This window comes from Rhinoderma darwinii, chromosome 1 (assembly GCF_050947455.1).
Source record: "Rhinoderma darwinii isolate aRhiDar2 chromosome 1, aRhiDar2.hap1, whole genome shotgun sequence".
Classification (NCBI taxonomy): Eukaryota; Metazoa; Chordata; class Amphibia; order Anura; family Rhinodermatidae; genus Rhinoderma; species Rhinoderma darwinii.
The window spans coordinates 654,197,735-654,210,753 of NC_134687.1; the positions used below are offsets into that span (position 1 = coordinate 654,197,735).

A 13,019-nucleotide genomic window follows, 5' to 3' on the forward strand; every position below is an offset into this window, starting at 1 on the left:
AGACAGTTACAGGTAAAGTCATTGAGGGAAGGTACATTTCCCCTAGAATCCTGTCATATGTATCCTGGGCTCCAGGGAATGAGTAGTTTTTGCAATAGAAAGCTCTAGCTTTCCAATCTCGGCTTAAGGAAAAGCCGGAAAAAGGGCCTGGAGTTGGATTGGGGAAGAGCAGGGCGGGTTCCCCAATCCCTAATCCATCTCTGTTTGTAGGACAAGGCTGCTGCTCAATTAGCTGCACCTGCAGCCTGTATATAAAAAGGTGCAGAGACAGTGTATGTGAGTCTTACCCCTGACTCAGACTGGAGACTACTAAGTCTGGAGTAGCCTGTATTCTATTTGAGTAAAGACCTGTGTTACTTTGTGTCCAGTGCCTGGTAGGAAGGCACTTGGTATAGTTAGATAATATCTTGTTTAGTTAGTGCTCAGACGAGCAGGATTTATTTTGTATTTTGCCTTGTTGTACAAGAGGCTGTTTCTTTGACAAGAATAAAACACAGGCAAAGCCCTGTTATGAACTTTAATGCACGGTGTCCCTGTCTCTGGCTACTAAGAAACCGCTGTACCAACCTCTCCTGATGCTAAACCCCTACAATACATACATGCAAACATACATACATGCAAACATACATGCACATATACACATACAAACATGACAACATACATGCAAACATACATACAAGAAAACATACATACAAGCAAATATACATACAAGCAAACATGCACATACATACATACATACATACATACATGAAAACATACATACACATATACACATACATGCACATATACACATACAAACATGACAACATACATACAAGAAAACATACATGCACATATACACATACATACAAAAATAAACTCACCTAAGACGTTCCCACGAAGAGCTGAACGGTCCCGTCACTTTTCTTCTAATGCTCCCATTCACAATAACAGAGCGGTGGGCGCAGATGACGTAATCATGTGGGCCTGATATGATTACGTCATCTGCGCCACAAAGCATTGTTACTATGAATGCAAGCGGCGCCAAGAAGAAGGAAGATGGCAAGTGACGGAACCGTTCAGAGCGCCGTTAGAACGTCTTAGGTGAGTTTATTTTTTTTTAAATATATTTTTAGTTGTTCGCCGGGTGCTGATGCAGCACCGGTGTGGCGGATACGCAAATTACATGTAGTGACAGGTTGGGTGAAGGAAAAGTAGCTTGCCGAAACGGGGAGAGTGTAGTGTAGTTGACATTCACGGTAAGTTCGTCTCAATCGGGCTTACCATGCCCGCTTGAGACTAACATTCTCCCGATGTTGCTAGAACTACAGTATCTAGCAACGTCGGGAGTGCGCACACTACAGAGCGGAGCGGCTTGATTGACATCAAGCCGCTCACGCCCCTTTTTAGAAAAGATAACCAGCACTTGCTGAGTTATCAAGTGTAAAAAAAAGGCACTTAGGAAATGAATTTTTACATTTTTTTTAACACCAAATGTTTTAAAATTCATTTCCTGCTTAGAATGTCTAAAAAAAAAAATTTGAGTCAACTTGGGAATAACCCTTTAAAGAGGCTCTAAATAGCCCTGTCACCAGATTTTGCAACCCCTATCTGCTATTGCAGCAGATAGGCGCTGCAATGTAGATTACAGTAACGTTTTTATTTTTAAAAAACGAGCATTTTTGGCCAAGTTATGACCATTTTTGTAGTTATGCAAATGAGGCTTGCAAAAGTCCAAGTGGGTGTGTTTAAAAGTAAAAGTCCAAGTTTTATTAGGTGCGTACATCTCGAGAGATCACGCTGTGACGTCACTCACAGGTCCTGCATCGTGTCAGACGAGCGAGGACACCGGCACCAGAGGCTTCAGTTGATTCTGCAGCAGCATCGGCGTTAGCAGGTAAGTCGATGTAGCTACTTACCTGCAAACGCTGATGCTGCTGCAGAATCAACTGTAGCCTCTGGTGCCGGTGTCCTCGCTCGTCTGACACGATGCAGGACCTGTGAGTGACGTCACAGCGTGATCTCTCGAGAACACGCTGTGTCTGCACTGCCAGAAGCTGGGCGTTCTGAAGAGAAGTGGATGATACTTCTCGTCAGAGCGCCCAGCTAGTAAAAGTATTAAAAACGCCCCGATGTACGCACCTAATAAAACTTGGACTTTTACTTTTAAACACACCCACTTGGACTTTTGCAAGCCTCATTTGCATAACTACAAAAATGGTCATAACTTGGCCAAAAATGCTCGTTTTTTTAAAATAAAAACGTTACTGTAATCTACATTGCAGCGCCTATCTGCTGCAATAGCAGATAGGGGTTGCAAAATCTGGTGACAGAGCCTCTTTAAGCGTGATCATCTTACTGTGAAAAGATTTGTGGCTGATTCAGAGCACAGACGGGTTCGTTCACATAAAGGCATAATGAGGAAAATTTCTGCCAGACAAACTAATAGGATTAGAAGAGCAGCTGCTAAAATGCCATTGCAAAGCAGTAAACAGGTATTTGAAACCGTTGGTGCCTCTGGAGTCCCACGAACTTCAAGGTGTAAGATCCTCCAGAGGTTTGCAAGTGTGCATAAAGCTATTATTCGGCCACCCCTAAACAATGCTCACAAGCAGAAACGGTTGCAGTGGGCTCAGAAATACATTAAGACTAATTTTCAAACCGTGTTGTTTACTGATGAGTGCTGTGCAACCCTGGATGGTCCAGATGGATGGAGTAGTGGATGGTTGGTGAATGGCCACCATGTCCCAACAAGGCTGTGATGTCAGTAAGGGGTGGCGGAGTCATGTTTTGTGCTGGAATCATGGGGAGAGAGCTGGTAGGCCCCTTTAGGGTCCCTGACGGTGTAAAAATTACCTCTGCAAAGTACGTAGAGTTTATGACTGACCACTTTCTTCTGTGGTACAAAAAGAACCGTGCCTTCCGTAGCAAAATTATCTTCATGCATGACAATGCACCATCTCATGCTGCAAAGAATATCTCTGGTGTGTCATTGGCTGCTATGGGCATAAAAGGAGAGAAACTCATGGTGTGGCCCCCATGTTCCCCTTACCTCAACCCTATTGAGAACCTTTGGAGCATCCTCAAGCAAAATATCTGAGGGTGGGAGGCAGTTCACATCAAAACAGAAGCTCTGGGAGGCTATTCTGACAACCTGCAAAGATATTCAAGCAGAAACTGTCCAAATACTCACAAATTCAATGGATGCAAGAATTGTGAAGGTGATATCAAAGAAGGGGTCCTATGTTAACATGTAACTTGGCCTGTTAAGTGTTTTTTGATTGAAAGAGCTTTTGATTTCTGTAAATATGAACTCCTGATGCTGCAAATTCAACAGATTACCATTTTAGTTCTCTTTACAACCTTTAAAATGTTTTGATCTCTGTTGTGCATAATAATGTGAAACCGTGCATTTTGAGTTTTTTACTTCTAAAAAAAAATCTTATCATTATGAGATTTGTTCAATAAAATTTGCATTATACTCCAACGGTTGATGGCTTGAAGATTATACTGACTGTCATTTGCATCGACTATTTAGGAAAGTCAGCGAAAAATAACATTTGCATAATAATTTGGAATGCGGTGTAATTGTATTTTTTTCTTCTTTGTTTAGGGGGAAAAACTGATTGATATTAAGGTTGAGGTTAAAGATGAAGCAGAAGAGGAGATGGATGTAGTGGCTGATCAGCAGTGTAAGGAGTGGGGGGGGGACGTTTCTGTTTTAGAGTCGCCTAGATACTACTCCCATCACTGGCGTAGCTATAGGGGTCGCAGCGGTCGCAATTGCGACCGGGCCCCGAAGCCAGGGGGCCCACGGCCCCCCGCACCACATCAATAAAAAGTTACTATAGTAACTCGGGCCGCGGGCCCCTGTTACTATAGTAACATACTTTACTTACCTTCCTGGTTCCGGATCGCAGCGGAGGTCCTGACGTCAAGCGCTGTGCGCAGCGCATGACGTCACAGCGCTATGCACCGCGCACAGCATCGAGACGACAGAACTCCCGCCGCGGCCGAAGAGAAAGGTAAGGTTAGCCCTGACTGGCGGGGTCCGACTCCCGGGACCCGCCAATCAACTGTTTTGAAGGGGCCGCAGCACTCGTACGAGAGCTGCTCCCCTTCATTCCTGTCACTTCATTCCGGTCACACTGAATCCGTGTCGGCGATTCACAGTGTGAGCGAGTAGTGAAATGAAGGGGAAGCAGCTCTCGTACGAGTGCTGCGGCCCCTTCAAAACAGCTGATTTGCGGGTCCCGAGAGACACATTAGCTATTGATGGCCTATCCTGAGGATAGGCCATCAATGTTTAGGGACTGTACAACCCCTAAGCCTACGATGTAGCAGGCTTAGGGGGCCCATGAGACAGGATCACAGATTGTGTGATCCTGTCTGCTGGGCCCTGTATCTAAGCCAATCACATGGTAGGCTTAGATACATGGCCCATGTGTGATCCTGTCTGCTGGGCCCTGTATCTAAGCCAATCACATGGTAGGCTTAGATACATAGCCCATGCGTGATCCTGTCTGCTGGGCCCTGTATCTAAGCCAATCACATGGTAGGCTTAGATACATGGCCCATGTGTGATCCTGTCTGATGGCCCCTGTATATAAGCCTACCACACTGTAGGCTTAGATACAGGGACCCAGCACACAGTAATCTTATACTGTATAAGATTACTGTCTGCTGGACTCTGTATCTAAGCCTACCTTGAGATAGGCTCAGATACAGGGTCCCACAGACAGTATCACACATGGGCCCTGTATCTAAGCCTAACACACGTGTTACTAATCATTTTTTGTGTGTTTTCTTACAGGTTCGGTCGTTGGACTATGTCGGATTCCAGGACTACTTCGATGACAGCTTTTTTTTTATTATCAATAAAATGGTTAATGAGGGCTGTGTGGTTTTTTTTTTTATTTCAATAAAATATTTTTTCTATGTCTTTGTGGTTTTTTTTTAAACTATATTACTACCGCCTTAGTAATGGCCGCCGGCTGATTGACATCATCCATTGCTAAGGCGGGGCTTAGTGTTAGCCAGTGTAGAGGCTAACACTAACCCCCTTTATTACCCCGGTACCCACCGCCACCAGGGGTGCTGGGAAGAGCCGGGTACGATCCAGTACCTGACCATCTGTAGTGATGGTCGGCCACTGGGGTGGCCGCAGGCTGGTATTATCAGGAGGGGAAAGGCCAAAAACAGTGTCCCTTCCTACCCTGGTGATGCTAGGCTGCTGCTACTTTATTGTATCTGGCTGGTTATGGAAAATGGGGGGGACCCCACGTAATTTAAAAAAATAAAGAATAATTGGAAAGAACGATGTGGGGTCCCCCCCAATTTTCATAACCAGCCAGATACAACACAGCAGCAGCAGGCAGCATTACAAGGGTGGGAAGGGCTGGTTTTGGCCTTCCCCAGCCTAATACTACCAGCCTGCGGCCACCCCGGTGCCTGCCCGTCACTACAGATGGTCGGGTACTGGTTCGTACCCGGCTCTTCCCAGTACCCCTGGTGGCGGTGGGTATCGGGGTAATAATGGGGCTTAGTGTTTAGTAATGGAGGTTGTCAATCAGCCAGCGGCCTTTACTAAGGCGGTGATAATAAAGTTTAAAAAGATACAAGCACATAGAAAAAATATTTTATTGAAATAAAAAAACACAACCCTCATTAACCATTTTATTGAGAATAAAAAAAACGCCGTCATTGAAGTCCTCGAATCCGAAGTCCAACAACCGAACCTGTAAAAAAACCACAAACACACAAAAATAATCAGTAACACATAAAGAAGCAAAATTATTATTCTTACCTATCCTGGGTCCAGCGCTGGAGCCGCAATGTCAGCGTGCTGGGCCCTGTATCTAATCCAATCATGTGTGATACTGTCTGCTGAGCCACTGTATCTAATCCTACCATGTGTGATACTGTCTGCTGAGCTGTGTATCTAATCCAATCATGTGTGATACTGTCTGCTGGGCCCTGTATCTAATCGTATCTTGTGTGATACTGTCTGCTGGGCCCTATCTCTAATCCTATCATGTGTGATACTGTCTGCTGGGCCACTGTATCTAATCCTACCATGTGTGATACTGTCTGCTGGGCCCTATATCTAATCCGATCATGTGTGATACTGTCTGCTGAGCCACTGTATCTAATCCTATCATGTGTGATACTGTCTGCTGGGCCCTATCTCTAATCCTATCATGTGTGATACAGTCTGCTGGGCCACTGTATCTAATCCTATCATGTGTGATACTGTCTGCTGAGCCACTGTATCTAATCCTATCCATAGTTTATAGGGTCGTAGTGCTATAGATATGCTATGCTGTCTCATATACACACTTTTTTTTGGGTGGACACATATGTATTGGGGCTATTTCCCTGACATTTTAAGCCCTGAGGGTATGTTCACACGGCAGCGTCCGTTACGGCTGAAATTACGGTGCTGTTTTCAGGAGAAAACAGCACCGTAATTTCAGCCGTAATGGCATGTGCAGGCGTCTTTCGCTGCGTCCATTACAGACGTAATTGGAGCTGTTTTTCTATGGAGTCCATGGAAAACGGCTCCATTTTCGTCTGAAGAAGTGACAGGCACTTCTTTGACGCGGGCGTCTTTTTTACGCGCCGCCTTTTGACAGCGGCGCGTAAAAAAAATGACCGTCCGCACAGAACATCATAAGACCCATTCAAATGAATGGGCAGATGTTTGCCAACGTTTTTGAGCCGCATTTTCGGACGTAATTCAATGCTAAAACGCCAGAATTACGTCCGTAAATAGGGTGTGTGAACCCAGCCTTAGTGACGCCCCCGGCTGCTAGTGCTGCATTGTTGGGTCACTTAGGAGACCCAGCGATGCAGCTGAAAGCTGCGGACCGTCGGCCATGAGAAGTTTGCGGGGGGGGGGGGCAGTAATAATTTTTGCATCGGGGCCCATGAGCCTTTAGCTACGCCCCTGACTCCCATCATCACATGTAAACAATCTTTTCCATCACTGTGTGTTTCCTACAGATGGATCCAGTAGGAGAAATCCACCAGAGAGATGTCCCAGACCTCTGCATTCCCAGGACTGTACAGAGGAAAATCACAATGTCCCAGAGAATTATCAGGTAGATGAAGCTGAGCCCTATACCAGATCTATATAGGGTGTGGGGAGTTTTTTGGTCCTGCAGTCATAGATGGGGGTCATAAATTTTGGTGGTTTCTTATGTTGATCTGTTAGATGCTTCGCACTCTCTGCTGTATTGTACTGAATTGTTACATATGTGAAATTAGGGGGAAGATCTGACTAATATTAAAGCAGAGGATGAAGCAGAAGAAGAGCGGATGAGGGGCGATCAACCGTGTAAGAGTAAAGTGGAGGAGGAAATTCCAGGAGGTGTTACCACAGGTAAATAATAATACATTTAGAAAGTGAATTGGGAGGTTTGTTAGGCCGGATTCAGATGAGCATTGTAATGCTCAGACATGAAAAACTGCCATTTGTCACGTCCGCGGTGAATCCGTTCCCTGCGCTGCGGGACGCGTTATCACGCATCCCCATAGACTAAAGTCTATGGAGGGATGCGTGAAAAAAATAGGACATGTCCTATTTTCTCACGGACCCTTCACACGGGCCGTTGAAACAACGGCTGTGTTAACAGCCCCATTGAATTCCATAGGTCCGTGTAACGGCTGTTGTTTTAACGGCCGTCACAAGTTATACCAAGTTCGTGTGACAAAGGCCTTAAGGTGAGGTCCCTCCTTAGTTCTACATTACAGTATTATTATTATTATACCCTCTTATTATGCCCTGAATTTCTCCGCACATTACATATGCCCTGATGTACTCCGCACAGATTACATATACACTGATGTACTCCGCACAGATTACATATACCCTGATGTACTCCTCACATATTACATATACCCTGATGTACTCCTCACATATTACAAATATCCTGATGTACTCCTCACAGATTACATATACCCTGAAGGACTCCTCACAGATTACATATACCCTGATGTTCTCCACACAGATTACATATACCCCCACATTATAAACTGCAACACCAGTAATACCCCAAAGAGAACTACTACCAAGCAAAATCGAGGCTCCAAAAGAAGCTGCCAGCAGGCTACCATAACATGGGAGGACCGATGGGCCTTTCGGAGGGGGCCATCCCCTTTTTCTAACGCCTTAGAAGCCGTAGTCGCAATTGACCGCGGCATCTAAGGGGTTAAATTAGTGGAATCAAAGTAATCTTTGATTCCGCCTATTTTAGTAAGGTGTCGGCTATACTACACAGCCGACACCCGTGAGTGCGCTCCATACTTCCCCTTAACGCTTTTTACATGTAGGTGACAATGCATTAAGATAGGGGTTTATGTGTAATTTTTACTTAATTTATTTTTGTTTTGTTTTGTAACTTTTTTATTTTTATGGCCTTTGGGGAACTTTTTTTATTTCATTTTATTTTTTTACACTATACGTTTCCTCTGTAACTGGTGCTTCACAGCAGGGGATATCAGTCCGGTTATAGTGACTATGGTCACTGATAGACCCAGAAGCAGCCCCCTACTACCGGCATCTCAGCTGTCATGTGACCAGTCACATGACCACCGTCATCAATAGAGGCAGCAGCGCTCATTGAGCGTTGTGTACGTGAGTACAGAGAAAGCCACTTTTGTCCTCTTTCCATAGTCTCTCGCAGTCTGTGATGGCCGAGCACGTGACCTTTAAGCTTTCTGCCTAAACGATTGGGCAGCTAAAGAGGCTCTGTCACTACCTTATAAGTGCCCTATATTGTACATAATGTGATCGGCGCTGTAATGTAGATTACAGCAGTGTTTTTTATTTAGAAAAACGATCATTTTTGACGGAGTTATGAACTATATTAGCTTTATGCTAATGAGTTTCTCAATGGACAACTGGGCGAGTTTTACTATATGACCAAGTGGGCTTTGTATAGAGGAGTGTATGACGCTGACCAATCAGCGTCATACACTTCTCCCCATTCATTTACACAGCAGATAGTGTTCTTACTAGTGTGCAGTCACATACTCACACACTAATGTTACTGAAGAGTCTTGAGAGTTAATAGACATCACGTCCAACCAGGACGGGATGTCTATTCATCACTGCCGACACTTCTCTAATGTTTAGTGTGGGAGTTAATGACAGCAAGCGTAATCTCGCGAGATCACGCTGTAAATCACGCTTGCTGTCATTATCTCCCACACTAAACGTTAGAGAAGTGTCGGCAGTGATGAATAGACATCCTGTCCTGGTTGGACGTGATGTCTATTTACTCTCAAGACTCTTCAGTAACTTTAGTGTGTGAGTATGTGACTGCACACTAGTAAGAGCACTATCTGCTGTGTAAATGAATGGGGAGAAGTGTATGACGCTGATTGGTCAGCGTCATACACTCCTCTATACAAAGCCCACTTGGTCATATAGTAAAACTCGCCCAGTTGTCCATTGAGAAACTCATTAGCATAAAGCTAATATAGTTCATAACTCCGTCAAAAATGATCGTTTTTCTAAATAAAAAACACTGCTGTAATCTACATTACAGCGCCGATCACATTATGTACAATATAGGGCACTTATAAGGTAGTGACAGATTGGTCACTGATTGGTCAGCGTCATACACTTCTCTCCACTTGTTCAAAAAATAAAACACGCCCAGTTGTCCATTGAGAAACTCATTAGCATAAAGCTAATATAGATCATAACTCCGTCAAAAATGATTGTTTTTCTAAATAAAAAACACTGCTGTAATCTATATTACAGCGCCGTTCATATTATGTACAAGATAGGCCACTTATAATCTGGTGACGGAGCCTCTTTAAACCTGCACCGTATATATACAGTGGGCAGTCCTCAACCGATTATAATTTTCGGAGTCATTTTGGTGATTGCCTTTGTACTTTGTAATTTATATGTTTCAGCCATTACAAATCCCCTAATAATATCTGAGAAGAAAGATCCTCATTATAGTTCTATATTAAATATGAGGCTGGGGACAAGAATTGTGGAACTATTAGAAAACACACAAGGTCCCCATGACAACTCTGCACACAAGTCACAAGGGGACATGTTTTCTTCAGGATATTTCTGTAGTAAAATCTTAGGCTGCAATATCAAGCACTCAGATGATGTCGTCTTTAAATGGACACTAACCTCCGTGCTGGATTTTTCGCTACACTACTCCTTACTGTTGTATGATGTGCTCCATGCTTCTGCAGCTTCTAAGGGTGTGCTACAGAGAGATAGTACATCAGGGTGGCTCTCTGGTCTGTGTGTGCAGTGTATAGAAGACATGATAGCAGTTAGGCTCCACCCACTGCCTCAGGGAATACTTAGAATTAAAGATAGAGCCTGCAGAGGGAAAACTGCTACAAGAATGCCAGATACAAGTCGTGCAATAGCCAGAAATAGTGTTATTTCTCCTGTACACATATGTGACAGATTATTCGGAAAAGTCATCTAAAAACTTGGTACGCATTAAGGCTCTTTATGAAATTTTTAAAGTGGTTTTAAAGATGTGGGATTTTTTATATTATATTAAAAAAAAAAACATATCCATGATTATTAGGAAGGTTCTATTTTCACCAGTTATTGACTGCCCATAGACTAAACATCCTGGGGGTCCCACTCCATCAGAGTTAAAGATATCACTTATTTTATTACACAGTATTGAAGCCCTATATGTTCTGAGAAAACAGGACCAAATAAAAATAGGTTGGCAGAGGATTAGAACAACAATTTGCTATTAAATTGTCACATGGCTAAAACTTGAATGAGGCCACTTCACTAAGTCCACCTTATTTGGACTTGATAGGGCCCTCTTTCCCTTAGAACAGCTTGAGTTCTTAGTGAAATATTACAATGTACTGGAAACCTTTACTACAGATTCTGATGAATAACCTCACTCTTTCTATTGCACTGCATCCTAAAGATGATCTATAAAATTGAGATCTGTTGACTGTGCAGCCATTAGGATATACAGACCTCATTGTCATGTCTGTGAATACAGCTTGGGATGTGTTCTTTGTCTCATGACACATTATCTTGTTAAATTTAGACTGTGGCCAATATTAGACTGTCTGCAACAATATTAAGTTAAGATGCTGTATGTCTAATTAGTATTTAAAGGACCTAATGTGTTTACAGAGAACAGGCTTCATTGCCAGACATGGTTCAACTTTTCAAAAAAAAAATATATTTTATCAAGTCAAGCATTATGTAATACATGAAAAGTGGAGGACTGGGTGTAGACCAGGATTCTGGACTGTCATAGATTTATTTTAAAGTGTTATACAAAGCATATAAGTCTGGAATCACAAATATCATTTTTAAGCTGGTTGCTGAAGCAAGGAGTGTATTCAAAAGGCATGGCTTAAACTTATTCCTGCTTGATCCACTTCTGACTTTGGCTCAAAACACTGTATGTGTGTTTCCAGCCCAATATGAATGTTATACATTTGTCAACTTTTCTATTTTGAAACAAAATCACAATTTTTTTTTAATCCTATCAGAAAATCCCAGTAAGAACTCTGAGGGAAACTTCAGGTTATTGCTAAATTATAAAGTAGAAGATGAAGATATCATCCAGCGCTCTTCAGGAGAAAATCACAGTAAAGACCTATCCTATAATTTCCCTAATCAAGAGGAACCTTCTCCTGACCAATCACAGATTGTTACCACAAGTTTAGCTCAGAAAGGGGGTAAAATGTTTCAATGTGGTAAACAGTTCACACAAATCTCAGGTCTTTTTACAAAGAAAATAGTTCACACAGATGAGAAGAAGTATTTATGTTCAGAATGTGGGAAGTACTTTAGAGCTAAATCAACTCTTGTTACACATGCGAGAAGTCACACAGGAGAGAAACCATATTCATGTTCAGAATGTGGGAAATGTTTCTCACAAAAATCAAATCTTGTTAAACATAAATACAGAAGTCACACAAGAGAGAAGTCCTATCCATGTTCAAAATGTGGGAAATGTTTTACAGAAAAATCAAGTTATCCATGAGAGAAGTCACACAGGAGAGAAGCCGTATTTGTGTTCAGAATGTGGGAAATATTTTACTACTAAAGACAAGCGTAGGGCTCATTAGGGAAACTATGCAGAGGAGAAGCAATTTTGACGGTCTGTATGTGCAAGATGTTTTACAAAGAAATAAAATTTTGGAACTCCTCAGAGAATTCATATAGAGTAGAAACCATAATCTCCTTTAGAATGTGGGGAAATGCTGTAAGAGCAAAAAAAGATTTGAAGCACATCAGATTATTCACAGACATTAAACAGCCAATAAAGGAGCTTAGGTTTTTTTTTCGGGGGGTTGTTCTGGATTTTGTGGGGGGTGTCAAACTAGTTGTGCATGCTCCCCATGAAAGTGTAGGAAACAAAATCTCCCATATAAGAAACTAGTAGAATGTGATGCCTCATTCACATTTTCATATTTTGGTCAGTATTTTACATCCGTATTTGTAAGACCAAACTAGGAGTGTAAATCTTTCCATTATAGTTTTCTGTGCTTTTGTTCCGCTTCCAGTTTCAGCTTGAGAAAAACACACATGCCTTATAAAAATTAAAAAAACGCCTGATGTAAGTTGTTGTTGCCAAAGGGGCAGAAGCAGGTATTTGAGCCATAGAAGGAAATGTCATATCAGTGAGGTTTTTTTTTTGTTTGTTTTTTTTATTCAATAAATGATTGCAAGTTCAATAAAAAAAAATTCTATCACCTTTTATCTTTTTATACTGTATAAATGAAGATTAAATATTGATACACATGTCAACATATGTAAAAAAAAAAATAATTCCAGCGGGTGTCCTTACGTGTCTGCAGGCTCCATAAATGTGTAATTTAAGATAAGACAAAGATTGTGAGTAATCCTAAAACAACATTAATGTTTTACATTACACATGAAAAAAATGTATAGTTGTGTTACGATCCACAGAGCAGGTTTTACATGAACTACCACTCCTATCCTGACAGCCGCACAATGATATCCCATCATCTTTCACTAAACCTTATATGTAACGTGTCGTTAG

The 13,019-nt window shown here is 42.3% G+C and overlaps 1 protein-coding gene across 2 annotated transcripts in view; it reads left to right on the forward strand.

The window, feature by feature from the left end:
- LOC142663995 (uncharacterized) overlaps positions 1 to 12,708 on the forward strand; it is a 75,125-nt gene extending 62,417 nt beyond the window's left edge. For both annotated transcript variants that reach the window (XM_075842869.1, XM_075842878.1), the window contains 4 exons: positions 3,593 to 3,671; positions 6,985 to 7,082; positions 7,249 to 7,363; positions 11,500 to 12,708. In XM_075842869.1, coding sequence (XP_075698984.1) covers positions 3,593 to 3,671; positions 6,985 to 7,082; positions 7,249 to 7,363; positions 11,500 to 11,996 — 789 coding nt within the window. In that variant the 3' untranslated portion in view covers positions 11,997 to 12,708. The remainder of the gene's footprint in view (positions 1 to 3,592; positions 3,672 to 6,984; positions 7,083 to 7,248; positions 7,364 to 11,499) is intronic.
- Positions 12,709 to 13,019: the final 311 nt, after the last annotated feature.